This window comes from Mastacembelus armatus, chromosome 7 (genome assembly GCF_900324485.2).
Source record: "Mastacembelus armatus chromosome 7, fMasArm1.2, whole genome shotgun sequence".
In the NCBI taxonomy this organism is placed as follows: Eukaryota; Metazoa; Chordata; class Actinopteri; order Synbranchiformes; family Mastacembelidae; genus Mastacembelus; species Mastacembelus armatus.
The window spans coordinates 684508-709914 of record NC_046639.1 but is presented as its reverse complement, the minus strand read 5'-3'; the positions used below and the strand labels follow the sequence as shown (position 1 = coordinate 709914).

The following is a 25407-nucleotide window of genomic DNA, read 5'->3' as shown; positions in this document are numbered from 1 at the left end:
TTTAGCACTCAACATGTTTGTGTGGACAGATCTTATTTTCTCTTCTCCTACAGGATTTACAGTCTCTGACAAAAAAGCCTCCTGTACAAAAGACGAAGCGGACTAACAAGGCAACTGGGGACAGAGGTCCTAACGCACGAAAGAAGAATAAGAAGGAAGAAGTTGAGAAAAGTGCTGAGGCACTGATAAAGCAACTCAAACAGGTAAATGATGACAAAAATGAAATGTCTGCTCTTGATATTTTAAAGACTGGTTCATCGTCATCACATGGGCTAATGGGCATTTATGCTGCAGGGTCTCTCTCTGCTCCCCCTGATGGAGCCTTCAATCACTGCCAGTTTGGATCTTTTTGCCCCTTTTGGAAGCAGCCCAGCCAATGGCAAAGCCCAGCTCAAAGGGTCCTTTGGGAATGCAGTGCTGGACAATATCCCTGACTACTATTCTCAGTTGCTCACTAAGGTATAGCTAAGCTACAACAGGCACCGGTGTTGGCTGGTGCAGGCCAGTGTGTCAACATTTGGTGGTTGATGAGTGTTTCTTGCAGAACAAAGTTGGTTCTAGAGCATGTGTTTGGGGTTTTTACAGAGTAACCTCAGCAACCCACCAACACCACCATCCTCCCTGCCACCGACTCCTCCACCTTCAGTACAGCACAAGCTGCTGAATGGTGTGACTCCTGGGGAGGAGATGTCTGAGGGCCAGAAAGACACAGAGTCAGCTGAGGAGCCAATGGGTAAACACTGAAGAATTTTTTGTTTATATGACTATTTAATTTTCCTCTGTCCTGTAATTGGGTTCTGAATTTTCTATATATTTCCCTGCAGATTCTGTTACAGAGGAGGTAAAGAGCGTAGATATTCTAGCAGCTCTCCCAACCCCACCACACAACCAGAATGAGGACATCAGGTACAAATTATAGAGATTGTCTTCCAGAAGCACATTGATTTCCTGTTGTTGAATGACTGTAAATGGAGGGAATGTCTTCTTTTTTTTTTTTTTTAACAGGATGGAAAGTGATGATGAGGATGCCCCCGAAAGTATTATTCCAGCATCATCACCTGAGAGTAATGTCGGAGATGAAACGACACGTTTCCCTCATCTACGGGAGCCTAAAGAAGAGGAGACGGAGAGAGCGATATCCCCCATTATTCCCCTCATCCCTCGCTCTGCCATCCCAGGTACTGTACAGATTCTGCATGTTGCAGCATTTTATTGTGGACATGCCAGCATGGAGAAATACATTCAGAATGTGTTGCATTAGATTTCACTGTTGACGTCTGTACTGATGAGCGTCAACATTAACGCTGATTATCTCATTAGTGTCACATGTCAAGGGGGCACATTAGGTGACGTGAACAGTCAGTTATTGGAAACAGGAGGAAAGCAGTCATGCGTAATGAACTGAGTGACTTTGACAGGGGCCAAATTGTAGATATTGAGTAGATAAGGTGATGGGGGGTGTTTCCACTACGCAGTGGTCTGTACCTACCAAAAGAGGCAACAGGTCATAGGTGCCCAGGGCTCATTGATACATTTGAAACGTCTAGAACAAACTCCTGAAAGACTCTGACCTAAATACTGTTGAAGATCAAGTCTTTTCCCTCATGGCACTGGTATTCCTGATGCCATATTCTCTTTTAGCAGGGTGCTGTGCTCTGCCCCACACTCCATAAATGGTTTAGGAATGGTTTGAGGAATATGACCTATTTTAAGGACTGACATATATTAGGAAAGTGGTTTTAATGTTGGTAGTTGGGGTATTGAAGTGAATTTAATCTTACTCTTCAATAAGTGTGTATTACTGAAATGCCAGCTGCATGCACACCAACAAAAGATTAAACGGTTTAAAAAATGTTTTTTCTTGTAGCGTTCCCAGATAACAAACCATTTGAAGCAGCTGATAACAAGGTAGTTTCCACATCAAATCACTGGGGCAAGGCCAAAAGCAACGAGGTGTCTGTTACCTTCACGTTGTCCTCTGCTGCAGCCAAGGTACGAAACCATAATGTCACTGCATTCTGCTCAACATGTCTTTACCTTCATGCGTGGTTAAAAAATGTGAATGGGCTTTTGTCCAGAAACTGAACCACGTGATGATGGCCATGGCCCAGTTACTTAACATTGGGATGCCAGGTTCTTATGAGGTGACTTTCCCTCCGCAAAACCCTGAAGTCCCTGGGGGGGACGGACCCACAAAAGGACCCGGACAGTCAGGTATATGCTCAAACTATTTTTATCATTTCATTTGTCTTGTTGCCCCATTTTGTTAGGAAGTTTATTATTAAGGTCACAAGAACAAGGTGAGTCTGTGTCTTGTCAAAGTCAATCTGCCAACTCAGCTTAGACGACACATGTCCTGAATCCTCATAAGCTCAAATATCTGAATGGAAGATAAATGTCATGGTCTTGGACATCACTGGTCTCTATGCAGGGACACACTCGCATACTTTGGACACCAAACAAGATATATATATATTTAATTAACCCATAAATTGTGACTAAGGTTAAGGTGCTTGTGTTTTCCAGGGGCTCTGTGTACAAAGGACAGTACTTCACCCAGTCAGGATGAGTGGCTAAGGCAGTTTGATGTGTCTCTACCAGGCTGCACACTGAAGAAACAGGTGGACATCCTGGCACTTATTAAACAGGTCAGTTATCAAACATGTTTGAGAGCTGAGTGAATTATTGCTTGTTTGTTTTAAGTCATATTCCTTGAAATATCGATTTCTTCTTGTAGATCTCATGTGCATTTGACTTTCAGGAATTCCCAGAAAAAGAAGACAAACCAGTGCAGCACTGTTACACAACCAATGTGAATGACCTGGATGTGCGACACCTTCCTATTATACCAGTAGAGGAATCTCCTCCACCATCGCCATCTCCTCCACAACCTCCCCCATCTGTCCCCGAACCAACTAATGAGGCTGAGTCTTCCAAAAAATCCGCTTCTCCGTCACCCTGTCCCTCGAGTCCCACAACTGTTCAGATTAAGACTGAGCCTGAACAGGATGTTTGTCCTATTGATGTTGTTCAGCCAACTGATGTTCCAGAGTCTGAAGCTGCTGCTCCACAGTCAGTCACTGAACCTGTACCGGCTTCTGAAATTTCTGATCCTACTGCTCCTACTGATCAGCAGGATCTGAATCATGCAGCCAAGGAGGAGGACATGGCCATAGATTTGGCTCAGCCTCCTAAAGATTCTCCTAACGCCATGGAGTCTTCCCCTAAGGTTGTCAAACAGCGCAGGCCCCCCTCCCCTAATGAGGAGGTGTTACATCCCAAAATAAAAAAATGGAAGGGGATTCGCTGGAAGCGCCTTCAGATTGTCTTCTCTATACGCAAGGGTGGGTCTAAAAAAGAGAACAGCCGTGAGGTGTCTGAGCTGATGGAACGCCTGCGCATTACTCTTAGACCGGACAAGATGCCTCGGGATAAACGCAAATGCTGTTTCTGTCACGAGGAAGGTGATGGAGCCACAGATGGGCCTGCCCGCTTGCTTAACATTGATGTGGACCTGTGGGTGCACCTTAATTGTGCCCTGTGGTCCACAGAAGTGTATGAGACACAGGGGGGTGCCCTTATCAATGTGGAGGTAGCCCTACGTCGTGGATTGCGGACTCTCTGTGCATACTGCCAGAAAACTGGTGCCACCAACAGCTGCAACAGACTGCGCTGCCCGAATGTCTACCACTTTGCCTGTGCCATTCGAGCACGCTGCATGTTCTTCAAGGACAAGACCATGCTGTGCACCCAGCATAAGCTGAAGGGCCCCAGTGAAGATGAACTCAGCACGTTTGCCGTTTTACGCCGCGTCTACATCGAGCGTGACGAGGTGAAGCAGATTGCCAGCATCTTACAGCGTGGTGACCGCATCCACCTGTTTCGCGTTGGAGGTCTCATCTTTCATGCTGTTGGCCAGTTGCTGCCCTCTCAAATGGCCAACTTCCACTCACCCACTGCAATCTTCCCAGTTGGCTACGAGGCCACACGCATTTACTGGAGCACGCGTGTACCCAACAAGCGCTGTCGCTACCGCTGTCGTATCAGTGAGGACGATGGGCGCCCCTTGTTTGAGGTGCGTGTCCTGGAGCCTGGCTTGGAGGACTTGCAGTACCGTGACACTACGCCAGATGGTAAGAAGTTATACACTACTCTGTCATAAATAATCTCAAAAAAAACATTTCTTCTTGATCACAGGCTCAATTGAATTGATTTCTTTGTTATTAGGGATCTGGGCCCATGTAGTTGATCAGGTGGCTAAACTCCGAGACGACTCATCCATGTTGAAGCTGTTCACCGAGCACATCAAGGGAGAGGAGATGTATGGACTCACCATTCATGCTGTCATGCGAATCCTTGAGTCGGTAAGAATTTGCATCAGGAGGAAATTTCACCTTAGTTTCATTTGTTTTGTCCTTATTTGCCAGTTAGAATTGAAGCCCTTTGCAAACACAGCCTCAGACTCCATAAGCCTGTTACTGGCCAAACCAGACATCACAAACATGACATGACATCAAATGGAAAACTTCACCAGGACCTGTGTGCTACACAGCCATGATTAATGTGTATTACTTTATTGTGTTATTGTGTTTTAGCTGCCTGGAGTGGAGAACTGTCAGAACTATCAGTTCCGATACGGGCGTCACCCCCTGATGGAGCTCCCTCTCATGATCAATCCCACTGGCTGCGCTCGCTCTGAGCCCAAGGTCCCCACACACTGCAAGAGGTAATGCAGCTTTTTATTGTCCAAATAAACCACACGGGGATGGACTGTGAACCATCATGTTCTGGCAGGCACATTATCAAGGAGAATGAAACCTTTGTGGTGACTGTAAAAGCAAAGTAATAAATATCAAATACACTAACAACTTTAATTATTTTTCAGTAAATCTAAAATTTGTCTCTACCAGGCAGCATATGTGTATGTGTTAAAGGCCAGTCTGCAGAAATACAGCGGTATGAGTTGATATTCACTTAACTCCTCAACATAGAACTCATCACATGCAGCAGAGCTTTGTTCTAGACACCGAAGAGGCTTGTGTTCCTGAATGCTTCTAACAACAGGGCCTACGCACTCAAACCTGTTTTCTGTTTGTCTCAAGGCCTCACACTCTAAATAGCACCAGCATGTCAAAGGCCTACCAGAGTACCTTCACTGGAGAGCTCAACACCCCATACAGCAAGCAGTTCGTCCACTCTAAGTCCTCCCAGTATCGGCGCCTGAAGACCGAGTGGAAGAACAATGTGTATCTGGCACGATCGCGCATTCAGGGCCTGGGCCTGTACGCTGCCAAGGATCTGGAGAAGCACACCATGGTCATTGAGTATATTGGTACGGTCATACGGAATGAGGTGGCCAATCGCCGTGAGAAGATCTATGAGTCGCAGGTACGCCAGGGCACATGAACGGCAATTACACAAAAAACATCCCATCGGATTGAAGTTCAAGAAATGCATAGGACAGGAAATATGGAGAATGAAAACATTTTTAAAAAGTTTAAAACGTTTTTTCTCTTAATCTAACTTTAGAACCGTGGGATCTACATGTTCCGCATAAATAACGAGCAGGTGATTGATGCCACTCTGACTGGAGGCCCAGCTCGGTAAGTGATGATTTTAGTGGTTTTCTCCTTGGTAGCCCTTCAGTCTTCCTTTAACCTGAACCTTTTGTTTTCTCCTTTCCAGCTACGTCAACCATTCCTGTGCCCCCAACTGTGTGGCAGAGGTTGTGACATTTGACAAAGAAGACAAGATTATCATCATTTCCAGCCGCAGGATCCCCAAGGGAGAAGAGGTATGTTGCTTTGAAAAGCTGGCCACTGCTCACCCCTGCGTATGCCCCTGATTTCACCACATGCTTTTGACTTTCACTTCTAGGTCTCAGTAATCTCTTTCTTAATTCCAGCTGACCTATGACTACCAGTTTGATTTTGAAGATGATCAGCACAAGATCCCTTGCCACTGTGGAGCGTGGAATTGCAGGAAGTGGATGAACTAATAAAATGAAAGACAAATGGAGAATTCCCCTCTAACTGGTGCCAGAACACTCCTGCGCCAAAGCCTTTGAATCCTACATAGCCAGTGCATAAGCTGTTCTGAAAGACGTGGAGGAAGGCTGGCCTCCGCCATTGAAAGACTAAAGCGTTGACACCTGTAGCCAAAGGTTTAAAGAGCATTAATCAATAAAAGCAACTGACCACTTTCATCAGCAGCAGCTTGATGATGGTGGGACTAACTTGTTGGATGTTTGGACTAGTGAATCACCCTTTCCTCAGCCAAAACCCTTTTCCCCCCTTCGACTGTTCTCAATAAGCTTACAGTGGCTGGAAAACAATCCTCAACACATCTACCAAATGATTCTGACCCTCTGATATCAATACTCGTAGTGCAGAGCTCACCTGGAGCTTCGACAAAAAGCCATTTTAAAATACTAAGAATGAACTAATGATGCATTTTTTGTTTTAAGCCGGACCTATTTCCTGTCTCACCTGACCACACCTCCCCTCTCCTCCCAGAAAAGGCACTTTCCCCAACCCTCATCAATGAAGACAACATGGATATTGGCTAGCTAGACAATCTTGATGTGGCTCTGTGTAAGAACTACATGTGATCGATGGAGAGAGGGGGAAAAAAAAAAAAAAAAAGTGTAAGTTAATATAAAATTTGAAATGCTATTGATCTGTGACTCCAGAGGAACCAGATGTTCTGATGTATGGAGTCCCAAGGTGGGTTAGTTGGACCCAGTCTACCTCATTGATTTAGTGGGAAGTGACTGCTTTGTATGAAAACTGTTAACTGCTACTGTGGAACAGGGGGGAAAGGGGGAATGTTTTTATGGGCTTAGCCTTCTCGGACAAGCAGGGAATCTTAAGCAGCAGGTTTGCTCTATCTACTCTATGCTGACGATGATTTACAATAATGAGCCAACATAATTATTATTCATGAATTATTTATATAAAGGAGATATATGACAGTTTTGATAAGATATTGCATTAAAATCACAATCAGAAGCTTAGCGGGTGTCCTGTATGCCACCAAATCATCCTAGATTTCAATGTAGCTTTTTCTTTTTTGTACTTTTTATTTATGCATCTCAGAACCATGCTATTACCTGTGTGAAAGCACAATAACATTCACTTTTTAGGTTGCTTAAACAAGTAAGGGTGTGAGTGAACGGCTCTAGGATCACAGGTCCAAAATTAACCAAGTATACATTTGCTCGTTGCTACACACATTGAAGTTCCACCTGTTGAAAACCAGCCGGTGGATGCATTGACTACTGTCCCATTAAATGCTTTTCATGCCCCAACAGCTCAACCTTATCACAACTCAACCTTGAACTTTGAATCATGCCTCTTCCTCTCTGTATTATTTAGTGGACTGTTGTTTAAACTTTACTGTAGTAAGCCTTCCTCTGCCTGAGTACAGCCTGCAGTGTTTCTGCTCCCCCTGTTATGTGCTTTTCTAGTGCTGGTACTGTCCTCTTGAGGCTGAACTGATGGCAGGGAAAGACTTATTGGAAAAAAGGGCATTTGTTTTCATTTCTATGTAAGATGAATGAAAAAAGTCTATAAAGGGAGCTTTACTAAAACTCCACCTTCCCATACTACTTTGTTTCCTCCTTTCCCTAACCTAAGACCTCACATGATTTAAAAAATGCAAAGTTGTACAAATTGTATATATAGTATATGCATTAGGGGACAGCAACTCTTTATCCAGCCCCTTTGTAATCAATAAAGTTGAACGTGTAGAGAAATAAAATTGAAAAAAATAACAAAAAAACAACCACTGGATATCATTTTAACAAAGATAAAGGTGTATATAAATATAAATATATGTAAAATGGCAAACTAATATCTTTATGTATATGAACCAGAGTGTTTTGCATTTACTTGTTTTTCTATTAGTGTTTTTTGCTATAAGCTCTCAGAGACAAGTTTGTTAAAATACATATGAGAAGATGTCTGGTCTTCTTCAATGAGTTGCGACGAGAAACCGAGGTGATTACAAAACCGTTTGGATTCACACGGACAGTAGTTAATTAAACATGAAAATCACTTCTTGCATAAAACAGTTCAATGGTGCATAGCATTTGTATTTATGTAATATTGTTTGTGTTTTCTTTTCTTTTTATTTATGCTACTGCTTGTTGATTACCAAAACCTGTCCCTTAATTGGTCACAATTGGAATAATATGCTCTTGGATGGAAAGTCTTGAGTTCCCTAGAATATTGTTGGTGTTTTGCTTTTTGATATCTTCCCTATAGAAGTGAATGTGTTGGTAAACCTTGTGAAATGGTTACTTGGCCTAATGTATGTTATGATGTAATACTCAAAGTTAATCCCATACTTATCCTGGTAATGAATTGCACTCATAGTATAATGGAGAACTTCTCTAAAGTGATTAGATATGATAAAGTATCTGAAGCAGTGGTATCTATATTTTTTGGTATGTTTCTATTTCAAGGGAAGACGGTGACATTATGGCGCTCACTGGATTTTAGCCTGAGTAATTTTTAACTTCTCTGAATCTTAATTTAAGTTCTCTGCATATCTTATAATTTAATAAAGTTTGCTCAAATTGAAGTTTTTTTTTTTTTAACCTCACCCACTTTTTAAAAAGATATTGCATCTGTACAGCAGAGAAACTTTTAGGGAATATGAATAAATATAATGATCATTTTTATTGTATGTGGCATGTTTTGTATGGATATTATTTTGAATTGTACATATTTTTTTCAGGAAGCCAGAGGTTGCATCTCTTTATATACAGCTTTCCCACTCCCTTTTCCCCTCATCTTATTTCTTTGTCTGCTTTTGTTTCTTGTAAAGGAAAATAAAATGCATTTTAAATATGTGCTCCTTTTTTTTTTTTTCGTAAATCGAAATCCTAGAATTGATGAAGGGACTCACCTTTTTAAATGGTGCATGAAGTTTGTCAACGTTGTCATGGAGATGATTCTGTTGTCATCATGTGACAGACAATAGAGCTTTGGTCATGTGATCACAGGCTCAGTAACGTGAGTTACATTAGACAACCATTGGCGGCCTATAGGTGTGACGTCACCCACATAGCGTTACTGTTTACGGGCTATGGGGGGGTGGGCCTATACGGGTGGCGTCACCCATGGCGTTGCTTTATTGGAACCAGAAATACCATATTTGGACAATAAGGCCGTGTCAGAGGACGTTCCCATGGTGACCACTGAGCCAATCAGCAGTGAGCGTCTTGAACGTACACGCCCCCTGTAGAGAGCGGCTAAGGCTCCGACCGCTACAGTGTGAGCTGACCTTAGCCACGAGGTTTAACCTGAGGCTAAATGTCTGTTATGCTCAATTAATTATTCTAAAGCAACTTGTCAGTCAAACTTATCAATCATCTCCACGTAGGAGTGGAACGAGGCGACATGGATGAAAGGAGGCACCTGATTGGTTAGATATTTATCTTAATATTTTGTGTTACGGAGCAAATATTGACAAAAAATATATTAATATATTAATAGGTTGTTCAAACAAAGACGACAAAACCTCAGTGATTAGTGTGGCATAATGACTTAGCAACAATAATGACTTAGTTATTGGCGCTGATTTTTGAATGGAAGTCAATGGGAGCCAGAGCTAATTGGAGCCAGCAGCTACTTCCTATATGGCTTCAAACCCGGAAGCGAGCTGGCTATGTCAACCATAGACATAAAATAATATCAATATAAAAATGTATTTTATATTATATGAATAATATTAAATAAATATAAAAATAAAAATAAAATAAAAAAATTATAAGAGATATAAAATTGTATTTTATATTTATATTATTTTATATGTCTAAGGTGTCCACGCCTTCAGTCACTGGTCGCTACGAGCACAGCGAACGAACTCTAGGCAATTAGCGTTGAATAAAGTGTCTCTCTGTCTGTCTGTCTATCTATCTATCAGGAATCAGATCCCGATCAAATCTCGCGTTGTTGTGTTCTCGCGAGAGCTTACGTCACGCGGTCATGTGGGCCGGCGCGGCCAATCGCGTGTTATCCGGTGGCCGCTGGCAGATGCTGTGAGGACTTTGAAGAAACTTGTTGCTACAGTTCGGTCTAAATTTGTTTCTCGCCGTTTCTCACTCATGTTCCGATCGACACTCAATGGTCTAACTGTTGAATAATAGGAGCCGTTTACCGCGACCCAGACGCGTCGAATGGGCCGCTGTGTGTGACGCAAACCGCGGAAATGGTGAGTTAATTGTTTGTTTGTGCTAGCGTTAGCCTAGCCGACTTAATTCATTTGTATGGGGCCGGTTAGCCTCGTATTTAGCCCGAGTTTATGCCCGTTTGTTTCAATGTTGTTGACTGAATTAATTGGAAATGTCTTTATATGCTATTTATAGAAGCTAAACTCACTGCGACTGTATTTTGTGAGCTCTTTGAATATTAGTGCCTTGTGTTTGTGCATTGATTTTCACTGAAGTGTAACGCAGCTTAACTTTGCAGCACTTCATCTATAATTCATTCATGTATTTATTTTTGATACCCTTGTACCTGATGTAAATAATATAGAAAATGTTAATGTTGTAATATGATTAATATTAATATATAACATTACATTATAATTATTCCCAATGCCATTATTAATAATGTAATATTAGTAGTAATGTTATTATGCTAATACATTATTACTAAATTATTTTTATGATGTTGCTTTCTAGATAAATTATTTGTAATATGTCTAGTATTATTTAAGGGGTTATTGAAGCTTTGAATGTGTGCACACTAATTTAATGAAACAAATGGTCCTGTTCTTTACACAGGCCACATCTTTGAACCCTGATGGCGACCTAACGGAGCAGCCTGAAGAATTGTTACGTCTGCTGGACTGGTTGGGGGTCCTGTGAACTGTGAATGAGCCAGGTATTGTCTTTTTCTGGTTGAATGGTTTAGGTGCACCCCATGACTTTTGTGGATTTTGAATGGACTGAACTAAACCCATTTTTGATTTCTGTGAATAGCCATTCCACTATTTAATGTAGTAATATGATATATATATTCTAATATAATGCATGGTACCAACAAGTTCAGTCTCTCTCTCCCTCCTAGAGCTGCCCCCTAGTCTTCTGATCACTAGCACAATACTTGAACCACTTCCATTGTTGTATAGCAGCTACATAGACTCTAGTATCCATACAAAGTTTGTCCTTTCTGGGTTACTGTAGAAACATGGTGGCACATGGATGTGTCTGTGGAAGGAGACATGCTTTAAAAGGCTCATCTAAGATAAAGAAAGTGACTTATATGGTCAAGTATGGTGACCCATACTTGGAATTTGTGCTCTGCATTTAACCCATCCTGAAGTGCACACAGACACCAAGCACACACCCAGAGCAGTGGGCAGCCGCACCTCAGCTATGACTCCATGCCACTGACAATTCCTGCTGGACCTGAGACTCAAACCTGCAATTTTCAGGTTACAAGTCTGACTCCTTAGCCATTAGGCCACGACTGCCCAACAAAATAGTTGGTGTTTACTGTGATTACACTGACAACATATTTGTGAATACTTTATCCTATTTACACTAATAGATGGATTTAAATATTACACATTGTCAAGTCTGGCTTGAGTGTTCTTTAATGCTATATGTATTGGTTATTAACCCCTTATGTTACCTTTCTAGTAACGAGGCAGCTGTGGCCGAACTGACAAACATGTCAGTCATCGTGAATGAGCAGCACAAGTAAAGTCACAGGTAAGAAAAAGAGGAATTTATTGTATATCATCTATATACACACTTTTTAACTAATTCTGAAAAGATCTGCACAACATGAATTTTGAAAACTTGAAGTATTACTAATGAACAGTATGTCCGACGGTCACATACCCATGGCAACAAACCAAACATGGACAGGAGTGTTTTGACAGTTTTGGTTCAACTGACAGCTGTCTCCCAGCTCTCCCTCTGTTAGGCTCTGCCTGCTGAACTTCTACCCATGTTTACAGTAGCAGCAACGTCTGGGGTACACAACCAATGACGTGAACAAAAAGGGAGATGGGTTGGGTGGGGGGGTGGAGTAGGAAGAGAGAACGTCTTCAGTTCATCTACCTCAGTGCAGAGGACCCAGTGTTTGAGACAGCATGCAAAATGGATACTAACAGGACACATGGATTCTGGATGACAATGAACATTAACTAAAGTCCATGTGGACATAACAGTGCAGAGCCCAATAGTGACAGATGTCAGTGTAATACTTTCAGTCTTGTCTGCAGACAAAGTAAAATGAACACATGCAGTTTTACTTTTCAGCATGTTCAGTCTCTGAAATAAAAAAAAATAAAAAAACTTCAAACTACTTTTCACACTTAACTGTATGTTCCATGTGTGTGAACCCTCACTCGTCTTTATTTTAGCCATTGGCAGTATCTGAATTTAAGGTTTACATGATGCTCCTAAATATTCCAGTGTCAGTGAGAAAGAGGCCACCCAGAGGACATGTAGAAACAGAGCTGTATTACTGAGCTCTGAAAAGAACTCCATAAGCAGTTCCAGCAATTATACATACAAAAACAGCAAAGGTTGCAGCAAAATTATATGGGATCAGTAGTACCACCAAAATGCCATGAGAGAAGAAAAGTAAAAACATTCCAGCAGATGACACAGTCTGTTTCCTGGCACAGCTCGAAACTGTAGACAGATCAAATGACAGACCTCTGAAAGTACCATTCAAGCAAAATCACTGTCGCACTGCTGCTTGTGGCATAAAATGAGGGGAAAAAAAAAAAAATTCTATACAAAAAAAAAAAAAAAAAATCATATGTACCCATCATCAGTAGTGTCTAATGTCATAGTCAAAAGAAAACACCATCATGATGTCTTTACACAAAACAAAACATTTTTCATTGCCATCTCTTACTTGCTCAGTGTGTACAATGTCACTGCTTGTCACCAATGGAGTTATGGCTACATCCACATTTAAGTGTCGTATTAAATTAATGCAACAACGTCATGAACCGAACATCAGAAAAATGAAGACGACTTGGACTGAACTACAAGATTCATTTTCATGTCAAGACTCTGGCTTATCACATCTCATCTCACAGTGTTCATCAATATGAAATAAAAACTATTGACAAATAAATAAAAAATAAAACCATCCCCAACAGTAATCCCTGCCACATTTCAAACTAACACCAGGACTGGACTACATCACTTATGTGATACCTGCAGGTTTCACACGTGACGAGGAAGCTACAGTTGAGAGTGCAACTAATTTCTGTTTGGAGGGTTTTCAAGTGAGGGGTTAAAAAGCACATTCTAGCTGTTCATGCCAACTGTCCTATAATTGGTTCTGTCGAATGAACTACAGCCTATACCAGAGGACGCACGCACACCCACGCACACCCAGAAACGGTGCTTCAGCCTCTTTCCCTCTCACACACTCACAGCGACAGAATGCGACGTTGCATGGCAAACACAATATGAAGCTAAGGGTTATCTTAAACTTAAAACCCACAACATGCCTGACTCTTCTGGATGAGGTTAGTCTGTTATGGGACAGTTTCAGAAAACAAGCAAAAAATATCCCATCACTGTACAATAGTAATTCCTGCCATGGGAAATAAACAAAAGGTTGAGTGTGATGATATTAACAGTGGTAGTGCTGTAGTGTTGTGGCCCATTGGGGGTGGAGGGAAAAGGGAGGACACGCGAGGAACAGAGAGGCAGAGGAAAGAAAAGTCAGAAAGGGGAGGAGTGATTCTCAGTAGTTTTGGCTAAAAAGGTGAGGTAGGCCTTGTCACAACTTGGAGTGTGGCTTTAAAACTGGCAGGGTTTTCTTTTGCAGTCTGTCTTTAGTGTTTGTTTCCTGTGGGACTGTGGTCTGGTTGTGCGTCTTCAGCGCGTCTTGTCGCCTGGACGCTCACATCTTGACGTCCTCCTCCACACTGAGCTGAGACAGCGTCTTTTTGATGCGCAGAGCCGTCAGTCTGGCTGCTCCGTTGGCGTACCAGCACTCCCTCATGATCTTCCCCATCACCCGCAGGGACTGCATGGGAACAGACGTGGATTAGATTTCCAATATACATAAATATTTTAGTCTAGAACAAGACAATAAAATGTAAAACACCTCATAGCTTTGCCACCAGTTAGGCACATTGGGCCTCAGCTTCTGGTCACACACCACCTTCCTCATCTCCTCTATAGAAGGGTCTGAGGGCACAAGGTCGTAGTAGGGCAGCTGGTACTCCTCGTGGATACCTGCAGTACACAGTGGAGAAGTCATCTCACTCTGCTTTCCTGTTTCTGTGCACTAGTCTGATTCATTCACATAAGAACACCGCCAGTCCTGCTCTTACCTCCTGCATTGCAGCGACGCGCAATCTCCCAGTACACCAGACCCAGCGCATAAATGTCGGCGCATTTGAAGGAATCAAAGTGTTTCATGTTGATGGTTTCGTCCAGAACCTCTGGAGCCATATACCTGGGGTGGACACAAGGAGAGGCAATCAATGATGGCATCAAACAGTCTTTGTTTTGAAACTTTATAATCAATCACTTTGTAAAATTCAAATATAGCTTCCATCATCTAGACCCCCTTAGTCCTAACCAGGGTCCCGGGGACCGGCTGGAGCCTATCCCAGCTCTCTTTGGGTGAAAGGCAGGGGTCCACCCTGGACAGGTCCCCAGTCCATCACAGGGCCACATAGAGACAAACAACCTCACACACTCACACTCACTCCTATGGGCAATTTAGAGTCACCAATCAACCTGACATACATGTTTTTGGACTGTGGGAGGAAACCAGAGTACCTGGAGAAAACCCACACAAGCACAGGGAGAACATGCAGACTCCACACAGAAAGGCCCCTGATGGGTTTCAAACCAGGAACCTTCTTGCTGTGAGGCAACAGTGATAACCACCAATCCACCATGCTGCCCCATATAACTTTCAAGGAATCAAAATGTTTTGGAGCAACACGTCACTGATGATCACTGATTTAAAAAAAAAAAAAATTGACTTAAAAGTGATTTACTCATTTTAGGATAAGCTTCATTTTATTTTCATATACTTCTATGGATTTAACATGGCAATATTCAGTATTGTCGATAGAACCCACAACAGGATGAAAAGCCCCAGTCGTCTCAATACTTGGGTCATGCTGTAGTACGCTGGGTCCTGCACAGTAAAATAATATCTAACAGTTGCAGTTCACAACAAACTATTAACTTAAAATAATGAAGGTTTTGGAGGAGGGGACTGTGTTGAATGACCATATTAAATGTAATGGAGAATAATGTTCAGCATGGCCCAATGTGTTACCATGAAGCTGTATGATGACTACAATATAAAGTAATGTTCAAGCTTTAACCACAAGCGCTTGTGAATAAAATCTATTCAGGGCTGGGTTTGACCTTTTCGGGGAATCTGGTGACTATACATGAAGATTTAGCTTTCAGAGAACCCCAAGACTTGATTTCTGTTTCTGAGCTTATGAGACAGTGAGTGTGGAAACATTTACCTCTTCGTGCCCACACGCTGGTTCGGTGCTATATCAATTGTGTCTGTGATGGACTCGTGGCGGACTGCCAGGCCGAGGTCAGCTATGGCACACATACCGTTTTTCTTCACCAGGATATTTTTAGACTTGAGGTCACGGTGAGCAATGCCAGGTTTACCTGGGGGAGTAAAGACGACACGTCACTACAGTTACTTCAAGAGCACGCCAGCTGAAAGTAAACCGAAGCGCACTTTCATTCTCCTGCTCATTTGTTTATTCACCCTATTCATTACATGCTCTGTTGTAACGGGACAGCCGATCTCACCCTGAGTGCCGAGGATCTCCATGTGCAGGTGTGCCAGGCCGCTGGCAGCTGACAGTGCCAGCTTGATCATGCCCTCAATGGTGACGGAGTAACGGTTCAGGTAGTCGAACAGGGAGCCGTGCTCATGATAGTCGGACACCAACCACAGCTGAGTCCATGTGCCGTTGTCTGAAAGAAAGGAAGGAACAGTAAGGTCATGGTATTAAATTCTATTTAGTGAAGGAATCTTTACTTTACTAAGACTGAACAATGTTCGATCTATGTTTTAGAGAAGTGCTGAAAATGTCTGAATGGTCTCCACACACAATCTACTTCACCTTTATTGTCTGCCGCAATGAATCCCAGGATGTTTTCGTGCCGTAGCATGATTGTCTGGTAGATCTCAGCCTCTCTGAACCAGGAGCGCTCCTCTCTGGATGAGAAGATCTTTACTGCCACATCTCCTCCTCTCCATTTCCCTCGCCACACCTCACCAAAGCGACCCTTTCCTATTATCTCCTGTAGCACGATTGTCCTGGCCACCGTCCGCTGCACAAACAGGGGCAAACCTGCAGGGGGCAGCAGACAAACTAAACATCTACCAGTGTCTCCTGGAGCAGAGGAAGATTCTAGGTCAGGATCATTTCTACTAACTAAGGAGTTAGGACTGTTGGACTGGGTTGGACTGTTTTGCTATTGCTAACATAGAGTCACACTGATATTAGAGTAAATTTGTTTGTGCACAAGCAAATTGTTTTGTTCACTGCATCATTACGTCACATTTCAGCATGTACTGACCAGAGCCTGACCCGGAGGTGGACATGTCATAGATGAGGTCCTGCAGGGTCTTGTCCTTGGCCAAGTATAGATGGTCACAGGAGGGGTCCTCTACCTCCAGCCTCTGCCTGTGACTGTAGGCCCTCTGGTGATACTGGAACAGGAACACACCGACCATCAGCAGCACACAGAGCAGGAACACCGGCCCTGCGATGACTGCCACAAGCTCCACTGGCCCCCAGGAGCTTCCTGAGCCCAACCAGTCCATCTGTTTTGTTGGGACTATGAGGACAAACGAAAGAGACAGAAGCAGAAGGAATGACTTTTAATTCAAACAGCTGAAAGTGTTCCTGAACCAAAAGAATTTTGTTGACGGAGCCTCACCGGGGACCTTCAGGTCAATACTGTTGCAGTAATCTAAATAGCAGCAATGTGTGTTGAGCAGGCCTTCAGCACTCAGACAGTAGAAGGGCTGTCCAGGGGGGACCAGGTCGTCCCTGTTGATACAGATGCGTACATGTTCCTCCTTCCCCTGGATGAAGTATGTGGAGGCCATGCAGGCGCCATCTGTCTCACATTCATAGCCCGTCTTCTCACAGTTTGTGCAGTTACAACGCAGAGCTACAGGAAAAGACAGATACTTAAGTAAATAATTCAGATCGAACCATGAGGGATAAAAAACAAACAAAAAAACAAAACCTCTATCACTACATCATTTTGTCCTGCAGGGGGCAAGCTGGCCCCACAGGCTGGACACTGGTTCTAAAGACTGTAGTGTCCCATTCAGCTGTGGGCATTTTGTGGCGTGCAGACACACAGCTCAGATTTGAGCAGCAGTCAAACAGCTCTGGTAGCCCTGAAATCGGATCCTTCACTGCAGATGAACCCAAACACGCAGGGTGGAGACGGACCAGCCCAGTGGGACAGACAAAAGTGAAATCCAGCAAGGTGAGAAGGCCCCTGCCAAACCCCCTTTGCAGCATTCTGCCCCATTCTTCTCCTTTGTGTTTCTCACACAGGCACAGGGAGCTGCCTCTGTTTAGGCTAATGAGACAGGAGTTTTATTAAACACAGCACACGCCTGCTTGGGGACCTATTAGAGCTGACAACGGAACTCCTGCTGCAATAACACTATGGTGGTCCAGCCACACACACAAATGATGTCAGTGCTAGACGGTCTGCACAAATCTGTCATAGACAAAACCAAAACCAGAGTTTGCTGGGAAGTCACGGAGCAAGAAACTGCAAAACTGATTAGATTTGGAGTTAAATGTGATTTTGAGTCACAGCGCACATGCTTCTCATTTCAAATAAGGTCAGTACAAAAGGCTACTTTCAAGGTTTTCTACTACCAAGGAGTAGAGAGAAGGAGGGCCTGACAAGGTTAGATGGATTTGGGACTGTGGGACTAGTTTTCACATGGGAAACACACAGGGAAGCAGCTAAGCCCAACTGAAGCCCTGTCAGCGTTAGATGACGACAGGGCTGTGAGCGATCCGTGACAGAACCGAAACAAAGGCTGGGCCTCTCAAGACTAATCGCTGTGGGTTTAGTACTATGGTCTTATCTTTGTTAACAACAGAAGAAGACACACAAAGCAGAGAGGAATTTCAATCCTTATTTGCCTATATAAAAAAGCGACTCAGCACAGGTTGGATCTCTGACAATGTCGGGCCCAGAGGAAAGAAAAGCCTTTACGAGTGGCAGGCTTCCACTAATCCGCTGTGCTGCATCCTGAAGGCTTCTTTGACCACATGAGCTCACACATCTTCCCTGTTTGTACCAACTTCGGTCTCTTGTTAAAAAGCGGATTTTTAACACATTCTTGCTCTGAGCTGTTGCACAATGAGGCTTTTATTCTGCAGAGTTCAGTTAAAAAAAATAAAACTTAAAATGACTGATACACTGATTGCACCATCAGTATGTAACATCCAGTTGGCCAAAACCACAAATCCTGGCGTCACAGTAGTTTCCACTTAACTAAACTCTGGGAGGCTGTATTCTGCGTGGGAGCATTTTTTGCATGTAGTGTGTATGCTGATGTGTCTATGCCTGTCCTGCTATTGGTAACTGGAAATGTGGAGCACTTGAACCAGGGTGTCTGTAATATTTCTGTTCGTGTTTGCGTGTCTGCGTGTATCTTGCTCTCCGGGAGGTGAGGAGGAAAGTGGCAGGAACTCTTGGCTGAATGTGTCCAAATTCTCCAGAACTCGCATGCAGATGGAATTTCCTGGCGATTACACAGAGGTGAAGCAGGCTGGGGCTGAGGAACAGAGAAAAACAAGCCCTGTGCCACACCACATTAATCTGCAGCATTAAGGGAGCAAACAGTTTAGCAAAGTAAAAGATAACGGGAGCAACAGCAGCAGGTTAGAAAGCTGCTCAGTGCTCAACAGCCTGACAACTGATAGTCTGACAACTTCAAACCCTCCTCTATCAGGCTGCTCTTTACTCATTCTCGGTGAAAAGAATCAATCTGTCACAAGTGAGTCCAGACAGGAGCCATTTTTCAAGCCAACATAGAAAACTAGACTTAGTTTACTTAATTTTTCCCTCACACACACTGAAGGAGGCAAGAAACAAACATACAGCAGTGAATTAATAACAGCCAGATATGGTCTGAAGTGAACAGACACATCCATCGTGTGTGTGGTAAGAGAGATGGTTCACAGACATGAAGACAAGATGAGGAAGGAAACCAAACATGGCTGAAACACACACACTCCCTTCTTGCGTCTGCCATGGATGGTTTGTGGTCTACCGAGACTCTGGTTTGTGGCCAGTCTTCCCTTTCGTTAAAGGCTACCCCTTTATACTATAGCATATAGGCTTCCTCCACACAGAAGAGCATGGGTGGCAAATATGGAGAAAATCTGTGATAGAATATGTCATTTTTTATGTTGACAGAAATAATCTCTAGATGTAAAACCTCTTGTTTTACTGATCCAGTTAAATACCACTATTATCTTCTATAAACCAAAAACTATCAACAATCCTGCTCACTGATTGAAACTAAAACCCAATATTAAAGGGAGGCCTTGCAGACAGCTGACAAATCACTGTTGCACCACAGGATGTGTATCACAATAACAGCCCAGATCTAAGCAATATTTCACAAATATGAAACCATGAGCTCAGAAATACAAGGTAAACGCAAAATGAAATGTCAGGGAAGTGGCATAGCTAAAATCAAACAGTCCCTGAGTAAGAACTCCTGGCCCACTAGCATTTACCCAAATGTCATGTTGTTTACACTCCTGCTCTGCATATCTTGCTGGATTCAGAGCAGAAGTGTTACACATGGATCTGAGTACAGGCCGGGTGTGTGTGGTTTTTGAGTCAACTCTGCTCTTGTAGCCACATAATTGGTGGTCTTTACACTGGTCCTTTGTGTGGAGATTAAGACGACATGAGGAGGGATTGGACTGGCCCTGCACGAACAAAGAGCAGTGGAGTGGGGGAGCGCACTGCTGCGTGGAACAGCGAGGGGGGGATGGGTGGCATGCAGGGGACAGATCAGGGTTAGCGGTAACAGCTCTAACGTTTGGGGGCTGCTCGGGGCCAGACAGGATGGGGGCGGGTCACAAATTGGGTAGGACAATATAGAGAGGCAGGGGCAGAGGGGGTAACGACCAGGACTTACAGGGCCCCCCAACTGCGAGTGAGGTCGGCCCAAGTGACCAGCTGTGACTGTCATTAAAACCCAGTCTAGACTTTGACTTGCGGGAGGGGTAAATAACAGGAAAAGGGAACAGTGCAGGAAAAAGGGGAGAACCCAGAAAAGAAGCGGTTCCTTTGTGCTGCTAGAGGGTGAAGTTCCCATCATCCCATTCAAGTTGAGACAGGAAATGGCAGAAACAGTGAGGAAGAGATTAATAAAACATTGTTGCCATAACTAGCGTCGCCTTAACCTGGACCCAAATGAAAACCGCAGCATAGTCCCACTGCAAACAGCTTTACACATTAACCTTGATGACAGTGGTGTGTGTGTGTGTGTGTGTGTGTGTGTGCGCGATTAAGACCAACTCGTGCAGAGCAGCCCTGTCAAAACAGAGGTGAGCCTTCTAGTATGGTAAGATGATGAAGTCTGTGGAAAACATTCAAAGCGTGCTCAGCGTAGGGCGGCGGGGTTACACAAACACACTGATTTCTGGGGGCTAAGCGACCAGACGGAGACAGTCGACATGTGCATGTGTATGAGGAGCAGAGCACCATTACCAAAATGCACTGCCTGAAATTAGATCCATACAGATACCAGACTGAGAGCTGATCAAGACAAGCAGACGCCACCAGACAGCGCGAGCGCAACAAACACACACACACACACACACACACACACACACACACACACACACACACACACACACACACACACACACACACACACCCACATACACACCACAACTGTGTCCTAATCAATGCTAGGGGAAAGAGGAAAGTCATTACCTTTGTCTGGATCTCAGGGTCAGATTACTGATCTGATTCTAAAGTGAAGTCTCTGGGGCTGATGCTGCTTCTACTACCCCGACCAACCACCATCCTCCAGGCTACAGCCCATCCTGTCTGCTGTCCAGGATGGGTTCAAAACCACACGTGTGAGCACAGGCTCACTGTGGACGTGCTGCTGCTGATGCTCAAATTCCCAAACTAGTCAACATTGCACCACTGTGAGCCAATGCATCAGTTACAGTTCATGAGCTCAAATTACTTTCTTACTATTAGCAGACCTGAGACTTCAGCATAATTATTTTATGTTTTTCTACAACAGCGAGCAAAGTGTTACTCCATAGTTATGGCTGGTATTAAACAAACACTGACACCAAACACCTGGTTAGACTTGTAATGTTTGTAATTTATCAGACTTGAATTCAAAACCAGTTGCTATCTGGCCCTGTGATGGACTGGTGACCTGTCCAGGGATAAATTTCCGTGGCTTTTTAAAACATTTCAATCCAATTTCACCCCAAAAACATTATATTGTAGACATCATTGCTATGCTGTTAATTTTGGAAAAACAAACCAGAGAGATTGTTTTGCATACAAAACATAAGATAATGTTATGACATCAAATCACATCAGTTCCAGCCTCTGACACTGTCTGACAATGTAGAAAATAGTCAGGGACAGTTACGAAGGACTGTGCCACATTAATAGTGAAATCAGATGCTACTGATAAAATTGAATTAACTATTTAAAAAAGGAAATACTGAAGCATATTTCAAAGATGCTGCAGAGTGAAACACACTTAGGTTCTGTTTAAACTAGGGTCACAACGGAGGCATCGAGACAGACTAAGGTTTAAATGGTACTTGAAGAATGCGTTAGGTGATTTGTGCTCACACTATCTTCTTCAAGCAAAGGATTTCTTACCAACAGCGTTTGTCTGAAACAGCAATCAAAGCAAATCATTGTCAGGGAAGTATTGGACAAAACTTGACAAGTAAGCCGCACATCTTCAAGGAGAAAATTACAAGGAAGAGCAGGACTAATCTACATTCCAACACCAGCCAAAAAACAAATCAAACAGCCCTACAAAGAGACATATAATGGAGGACGGGTGTCAAGTTTAGCTCTATAAACATGAACTCACATAGCTGCCGGCTCTGTCTGGGTGTACTGTGACAATAACAACTCTATCGCCAAGTACATATAGGGTATAGAACAAAAAGCACATATGTGGAGAAAAAAAACAAAACAAAAGACAAAGTGTTCTGTGTAGATGAATGGCATAGAGACGTGGGCAGGCTCTGTGGTGGTAGTAGACTCCTGTGGTTCGATAACAGTAATGGCGGTCTTGGGTCAGTCAGAGGCTACGCCGTCTGTCTGCCGTAGCAATTAGGGCTCTGTGCCTCTGGGCCAACGGAGGTCATTAACAACACTGGTCATTACTAGGGGGAAAGTAGACCACATCAGACCTGGTCTGACACCGACTGGCTCAGAGCCATTTATGGAAACTGTTGGTAAACACAGATGGTTAAGGCGGAGGTGTCTGGGGCAGGAAGTATGCTGAAATTGTATACACAGGAAATGTAAATTCATTTGGTGATAATTTAGCTGCCACCAGCCAAAACATCCATCTAGCTAGAACAGGCCTCAACAACTACACGGGGGGGGAAACAAGAAAGAAGAAAACACTTTCCAGCTTTCTCTTTTAGGGCAGCTGGAAATGCTACCACATCCTGACACCCTCTACACAAACTCTCCTGTCATCCAGTTTTTACTTATACAGCCCAATATCACAATTTTACCTCAAGTGGTTTCTCTTCTCAGACACACACACACACATTTAAACTCAATAAGCTTTAACCTTTGTCTGTCTATTCCCTTGGCTCTGATCTAATGGGCAGGTGTACACATGTTCCAATCTGACTGCTCATGCTTCCTCCACATCTAATCTGACATTAAACAGAACATGGGCCAGAGTTAAACTCTACACAGGCAGTTCCCTGAACAAGTCCAGAAGGGACTTTTCTCCGTTTCCAATCTCTCAGTCTTTGATTTACACATCAGGGAATGACAACCCTGGCCGGCCTGGTGATAATATGTGGAAGGGCTAATGAAAGTGAGTACAGAGTTCAGGAGATAGCAGGAGCTCATCTAACCAAAGGCCTTCCTTTAACCTATGGGGGGGGGGGCACAGATACTGGCTGTGAGTAAGTGAAAGCAGAAGTGGGACCAGAGATAAAGTACAAACTCTGATAAAGCACCAGGCCTTTTATATAAGAGAGAGAGAATGGAGAGGGCATGAATAAAAGAGAAAAGAGGGACGCACCCTACCTCACGGCGCTGTGGCTGACAGTGCCCATATCACATTGCTACTGTGCACTCAGGCAGACTGCGTCACAGGCATGTAATGCCCCTAACGACTTCTAAGCCTATGAGGTCAACAACACGTGACAGATTCCTCAAACCTGTGAGTAAAGTTCTCACAAGCAAAAACCTACTACGCTCCACAGACCTGGAATCTGCTCCAGCATAGCTACTTTCAGGTTTGTCTGGTTTCAGCCTTTGCATGATGTAATGGATGTAATGGCGTGAAACCATGGCTCCAGACAGACTTGAGGGCCCCTTACACAACAGACCCCACCAGCTGGACAAAGCCATCATCAGCCCCTGTCTGCTCAGGCAACACACCAACCCCCTCTCCCACGTCACTGTTAATATCAGAGCAACCAGTGAAACGAACTGGCCACTCAGGTGTGATGAATTTCCCAGCATGCCCAGCGCAAACTGATCAACTTTTGTGTACTGCGCCCTTATCTAAACTAAGCGGGGGAGGAATCATTTTTTTATGCTTCTTGGAAAGATGACTCAACTGTTTGAAGCACAACATATGCTTTAATAATTGACAATGCAGCCGGGACATGTATTCTGGCACACGCAGTTGAAATTTCTGTTTTTATTGCTTAGTTTGTCTCAGCGGCAAGTTGCTACAAGGTAAGTCAGCCTGGCAATGCAGAGACCACAGGAAGAGCAAAAAAGATCCGCAGCATGCATTCGCTGAAAATGACAATTTACCACATCCTAATGTTAAATGTAGAGAAACGCCAAATGTGAGCATCCATGGAGGAGGACAGCCGCACGTATAACCCAACATCTGCCTCTTTTCTAAGCTGGCATCAGCTGCTCCAGCAGACGGGGAGAACTCAGACTGGAGCAGCCCCATAACTGGCGCCTCAAAAGACCCCACTTGCCACATTTCCATCACAATGAACCCAGACTTCAACTCTGACTTCTGTCTGGGACGGCTGAATGCACGGCTGTCGTCACCCTATGCCAGCATTCGCTTTCTGTTGGAGGCCACTAAAGCAGCCTTTTCACTCCTTACAAATGGGCACCGACGGAAGAGCCGCCAGTGTTTACTCTCAAAAACACCTTTCATGCCCACATCAGGTTAACGCTAGGCCTCGATTCAGAAGCTCCTTTTCTGCAGCTTCCACCGTGGAAACCAGCGGCCAGACGAGCCGGCGATAAGACAGGACGTTGTTTGGTAAACATGGTAGTTCGAGTATCAGCCGTGGACAGATGGGTCCAGCGGCAGGCTGGAGATCTCTACCCGTGGTTCGGTCACAGTGAAACGCGTTTCAGTCGTGGAGCTCACGAACCAAAACCAACTTTAAACAGCTCACTGTTAGCTGGTTAGGTAACTAGTTACAGGTTAGCCGGCAGTTAACTGTTATTGGTTAGCTAACTAACTAACGCTAGTGGTTATTGGTTAGCTTGGTAACGTTAGCTATTTATTGGTGAGCTACTGGTTATTGGTTAGCTAGTTAACTGTTAAAGGTGAGCTACTGGTTATTGGTTAGCTAGTAGTTAACTGTTATTGGTTAGCTAGCAAACGTTAGCTGGCAGCGCGAAACAAACATCCCACCATGTTGTTGTTGTTGTTGTTTAGCTACTTGCACCGTGTTCACTAACGACCATTATTAGCAAAACGGCCTTGGTCAACCGATAAAAGTCACGATTCCCAACAACCGACCCCCGACTCCCGGGGCTGGTAACCAGATGCTAGCCTGCCGCGGTTAGCTAACAGCGCCATGGCGCTGAGCGACAACAGGCGATGCCCGGTCCAGGAAAACACACATCGAGACAAAAAGCCGGAGAAGCTGCTCGGATGAAACTTACCACCAGCGACTCGCACCAACCCGCTCAGGGCCAGCAGCGTCAGGACGGTTCGCTTTACAGCCATTTCTCCAGAATTCCCATCTCTCCGCGATGAAACGTGTCCGAAGCGCGTCGTCAACTACACGACCAGACCTGAAACACAACCACAGTCTAACCGCACGGACCGCACCGCCAGACACTAAGTAACTAGCCAATCAGCCAGCCAGCCAGTCAGCCAGCCAGTCAGC

At 44.0% G+C, this 25407-nt stretch overlaps 2 protein-coding genes and 1 long non-coding RNA gene across 7 annotated transcripts in view; 2 read left to right on the top strand and 1 right to left on the bottom strand.

Moving 5' to 3' along the window:
* Positions 1-8857, top strand: part of kmt2d (lysine (K)-specific methyltransferase 2D) — a 30309-nt gene extending 21452 nt beyond the window's left edge. For 4 of the 5 annotated variants that reach the window (XM_026332602.2, XM_026332601.2, XM_026332603.2 and 1 more), the window contains 15 exons: positions 54-203; positions 295-459; positions 586-733; positions 825-906; positions 1006-1178; positions 1868-1992; positions 2079-2214; positions 2527-2648; positions 2762-4133; positions 4228-4364; positions 4596-4726; positions 5103-5388; positions 5530-5603; positions 5686-5794; positions 5906-8857. In XM_026332602.2, the coding sequence (XP_026188387.1) occupies positions 54-203; positions 295-459; positions 586-733; positions 825-906; positions 1006-1178; positions 1868-1992; positions 2079-2214; positions 2527-2648; positions 2762-4133; positions 4228-4364; positions 4596-4726; positions 5103-5388; positions 5530-5603; positions 5686-5794; positions 5906-5998 (3303 nt within the window). In that variant the 3' untranslated portion in view covers positions 5999-8857. The remainder of the gene's footprint in view (positions 1-53; positions 204-294; positions 460-585; positions 734-824; positions 907-1005; positions 1179-1867; positions 1993-2078; positions 2215-2526; positions 2649-2761; positions 4134-4227; positions 4365-4595; positions 4727-5102; positions 5389-5529; positions 5604-5685; positions 5795-5905) is intronic. The other variant, XM_026332600.2, reaches the window with a different exon arrangement.
* A 1181-nt stretch (positions 8858-10038) lies between these two features.
* Positions 10039-12019, top strand: LOC113145083 (uncharacterized). Its single transcript, XR_003297208.2, has 3 exons — positions 10039-10221; positions 10796-10895; positions 11657-12019. It is a non-coding gene; the product is annotated as an uncharacterized LOC113145083 (long non-coding RNA).
* Positions 12020-12467: 448 nt separating this feature from the next.
* Positions 12468-25407, bottom strand: acvr1ba (activin A receptor type 1Ba). The gene is made up of 9 exons (XM_026331446.2): positions 25181-25407; positions 16940-17176; positions 16577-16837; positions 16117-16347; positions 15800-15967; positions 15496-15652; positions 14332-14456; positions 14103-14233; positions 12468-14021 (listed from the first exon to the last, which is right to left on the bottom strand). The coding sequence occupies exons 1-9, from the start codon at positions 25242-25244 to the stop codon at positions 13896-13898; spliced, it is 1500 nt and encodes a 499-aa protein (XP_026187231.1). The 5' UTR covers positions 25245-25407; the 3' UTR covers positions 12468-13895.

Excerpts from the sequence above, each read along its gene's own strand:
- acvr1ba (XM_026331446.2), bottom strand. The coding sequence starts at position 25,244 with ATGGCTGTAAAGCGAACCGTCCTGACGCTGCTGGCCCTGAGCGGGTTG. Across the intron at positions 16,838-16,939 it reads TATTGACCTGAAGGTCCCCG|TCCCAACAAAACAGATGGAC; the intron begins GTGAGGCTCCGT and ends TTGTCCTCATAG. Across the intron at positions 14,022-14,102 it reads ACTGGTGGCAAAGCTATGAG|TCCCTGCGGGTGATGGGGAA; the intron begins GTGTTTTACATT and ends GTTCCCATGCAG.